Here is a 3,326-nt window from a genome sequence, read left to right as displayed (position 1 = left end):
AATATTACTAGAGGCCCGATGCATGAAATTCGTGCAAGAGTAGGACTTCCTTCCCCCAGCTGCTGGCACTGGCTTCCCTCTGGCCGCCAGCAGGCACCCAGGACCCAGGCTTCCCTCCCAGCCCCGGCTTTGTCAAGAAGGACATCTGGTCTAATTAGCATATTACTCTTTTATTAGTATAGATAAGGAAGTCAACGTGAACCTTAGCAGCTACAAACAATGCCTCTTATAATATCTTTCTTTCTCCTTCCTAAAACATGATGCTTTTCATTTCTTTGATTCTACTTCTGGGTTTGGTTTCTTTCTTTGAAAAGAAAAAGAAAGTCCACAGGTTACTGAGAGAAACAAACAAGAGATAAGTGAGAAAAAAGAAAACTTCTAGGACCTTCAAAAATGAGTATAAAAAATTATTTGTAAGATAGAAATGTGGCCAAAAAGTTTTCAATAAGATGGTCAAGGTTGTGAAGTAGGTTAATTGAAGGTGATCTCAAAACGTATTATCTCAGAATTTTGGATTCAACTGGAATGGAAAGCCTTCAGTCACACACCAATATTCTTTCAATTCCAAAAGCATCTAAGTTCAATAGACACATGAACTGATATTTTATTAATTCCTTTTTAAAATTTCTGTACTGTTCCTTTCTCATACATACTCTCTGCTCATTAATGATTTCTTACAGGTAAATTCTAACTCAAGGGTCCAAGATGGCAGCATAGGAGGATGCTGACCTTGCCTCCTCCCAAGAACATATCAACTGAATACTTATAATTAGCAATTCTCCTGAAAGACAACTGAGGGCCGACTGAACAGCTTCTGCACAACAAACGAGAAAGAGACGGCAGAGAGAAAGTTGGGGAACCGTGAGAGCACTCTGGGAACTGAAGAAACCATCAGGCCTGGAACAAGGGGTGACTGCCATAGTGTGGGTATAGGGGGCCTCTTTACAGGTCAAAACGGACTTGGCATGACATATTCAAAGTATGAAAAGCAAAGACCTACAACCAAGATTACTCTACCCACTAAGGCTGTCAATTAGAATCAAAGGAGAGATAAATAGCTTCCTAGACAAGAAAAAGCTAAAGGAGTTCATAACCACCAAACCAGCATAACAAATGTTAACCCCTTCCCCGGCAGAAACGTGTATACTCGTTTTCACAAAATGTTCTTTTTCAGTCATCGACGAGTATAGTAAGAAAATATGGTAAAAAAATATGGTTTATAGGAAGACGAGTTACAAACTGTTTTCATATTGTTTAAGAAGAAGAAAAAAAGATTAAAAATAGGAATAATAAAATGGCAATAACTACATAACTATATCAATAATTACTTTAAATGTAAATGGATTAAACATTCCACTCAAAAGACATAGGGTGACTGAATGGATAAGAAAACAATGCTGTCTGTAAGAGACCTACACAGACTGAAGTACAGGACAGAAAAATATTTCACACAAATGGAAACAATAATAAAAAGCTGAAGTAGCAACAGTTATATCAGACAAAACAGACTTTAAAACAAAGGCTGTAACAAGAGACAAAGACTCAGCAATTCCACTTTTGAGTGTTTACCTGAAGAGATACACTAATTCAAAGAGAAATATCTACCCCTATGTTCACTACAGCATTATTTACAACTGCCAAGATAGGGAAGCAACCTGTGTGTCCATAGACAAATGTATAAAGATATGGTGTGTGTATGTGTGTATATATAACTCAGCCATAAAAAAGATACCTTACCTGTGTTGGGCAGCTGCCCCCTAGTGGTCAGTGCACTCCCACAGGCAACCTCCCGTGGTCCCTCCCTGAAGCCAGCCAGCCCCAACTGGGACTGAGCAAGATGGCCCCAATGGGCACTGATTGGCCTCCAGGCCGAGGGACCCCACCCATGCACGCATTAGTACACCGGCTTCTAGTATAAAATAAAATGTAAAAAATAAAAATTGAAACAAGTGTACAAGAAGAATGTGGATGGGAGAGTTGGGAGGGAGGGGGTACGTTCGCTGAGGACCCCTCAGATTGAGGATGTTTTTAGCAAAGGCCAGCTTAGGAGTACCCTAATTAAGTTAATAACAATGTACCTACCTATATAGTTTAAGAAATTTGGCTCTCAAAAGAAATTTTAATCGTTGTACTGTTGATATTTGGCTCTGTTGACTAATGAGTTTGCTGACCACTGTCCTAACTCATAGAACAAAGAACTTTATATTATAGGAACTAATAGATTTGGCTTTGGAATACAAGAGATCTTTTTAGCAGACTTATTTAAATCAGTGTATAATCCCTAAGGATAAACCAAATGGAAATAAAGTAAAAAATGGTAAGACAAACATGGGAGAAGAAAAAAATCTGATGTAAAACTGCCCTGAATGAGTCGACACATGAACATCTTATAATGACTATCGTTCTACTCATGGAATGCCGCTCTCATTTCCAAAGCAGTAGTGCCCAGCCACGTTCCACTGGCACTGTGAGCAACGGGTGCTCCACTGCCGGGCCCACTTTCAGTTCCAGTTTTTTTCTTTTTGGCCACTTTCTGGGTTTGCAGAATAATATTATCCTCTGCTTCCACAATATTAACTCAGGTTAACATCATGTGAGAGTTTCCTAACCCTGACATGAAGTACACATTTATTCCGTAACCTTGGTATTTTTATTACAATCACCTACTTGTATGTAACGTGACAAGAATGATGTATCCAGATGAGTTTGTTGAACCTCTGGTGGCCAGTGGAACACAGCTGTAGTCCTACATGAAAACTCTGATCTGCTTCTTGGACAGGGACACGGCGAAAATATCTGTATTTATAGTCAAGTGGTTTCTGTAAAAGAAAAGATGCATGAACTGTAATGAAACCTCACTTCACTGAGATTTCACTATTAGAATATTTATTGGAATATACTGGGTGGGGCAAAAGTAGGCTTACAGTTGTATGTGAAACAGAGTTTATTCTTGCATTATTATTTATTCTTGTATTTATATTTCTCCATATCAACTGTAAACCTAGTTTTGCCCACCCCTGTATTACGCAAGAATAACAAAACATCGGCACATAGTAGAGTTGTTTTGGATATCACCTTGTAAACCTACTTTTGCCCACCCCTGTATTATGCAAGAATAATATAACATCTGCACATAGTAGAGTTGTTTTGGATATCACATACAAATGTGTGAGTGTCTTGAATAACAAGTTTTTCCCCCCTAATCATCATAATAACCTCATGTACTAAATATGATTGCATTATTGCTATTTAATAGCTAAAGGAATGAATACCCAGACAGCTTAAACGAGTTAACACAGCAATTTCAGATTGGAATTAAGACTTCT

General features: G+C 38.4%; 1 protein-coding gene across 1 annotated transcript in view; it reads right to left on the bottom strand.

Annotated features, from left to right (window-relative positions):
• The window catches only part of FBXO9 (F-box protein 9), a 28,581-nt gene that overhangs the window by 1,587 nt on the left and 23,668 nt on the right, over positions 1–3,326 (bottom strand). Inside the window, exon 11 of the mRNA XM_006763192.2 lies at positions 2,668–2,819. Within this exon, the coding sequence (XP_006763255.1) occupies positions 2,668–2,819 (152 nt within the window). The remainder of the gene's footprint in view (positions 1–2,667; positions 2,820–3,326) is intronic.

Source organism: Myotis davidii, unplaced genomic scaffold (assembly GCF_000327345.1).
Source record: "Myotis davidii unplaced genomic scaffold, ASM32734v1 scaffold1497, whole genome shotgun sequence".
In the NCBI taxonomy this organism is placed as follows: domain Eukaryota; kingdom Metazoa; phylum Chordata; class Mammalia; order Chiroptera; family Vespertilionidae; genus Myotis; species Myotis davidii.
The sequence above is the reverse complement of the archived record's forward strand: the minus strand, read 5'-3'. Positions and strand labels throughout refer to the sequence as shown.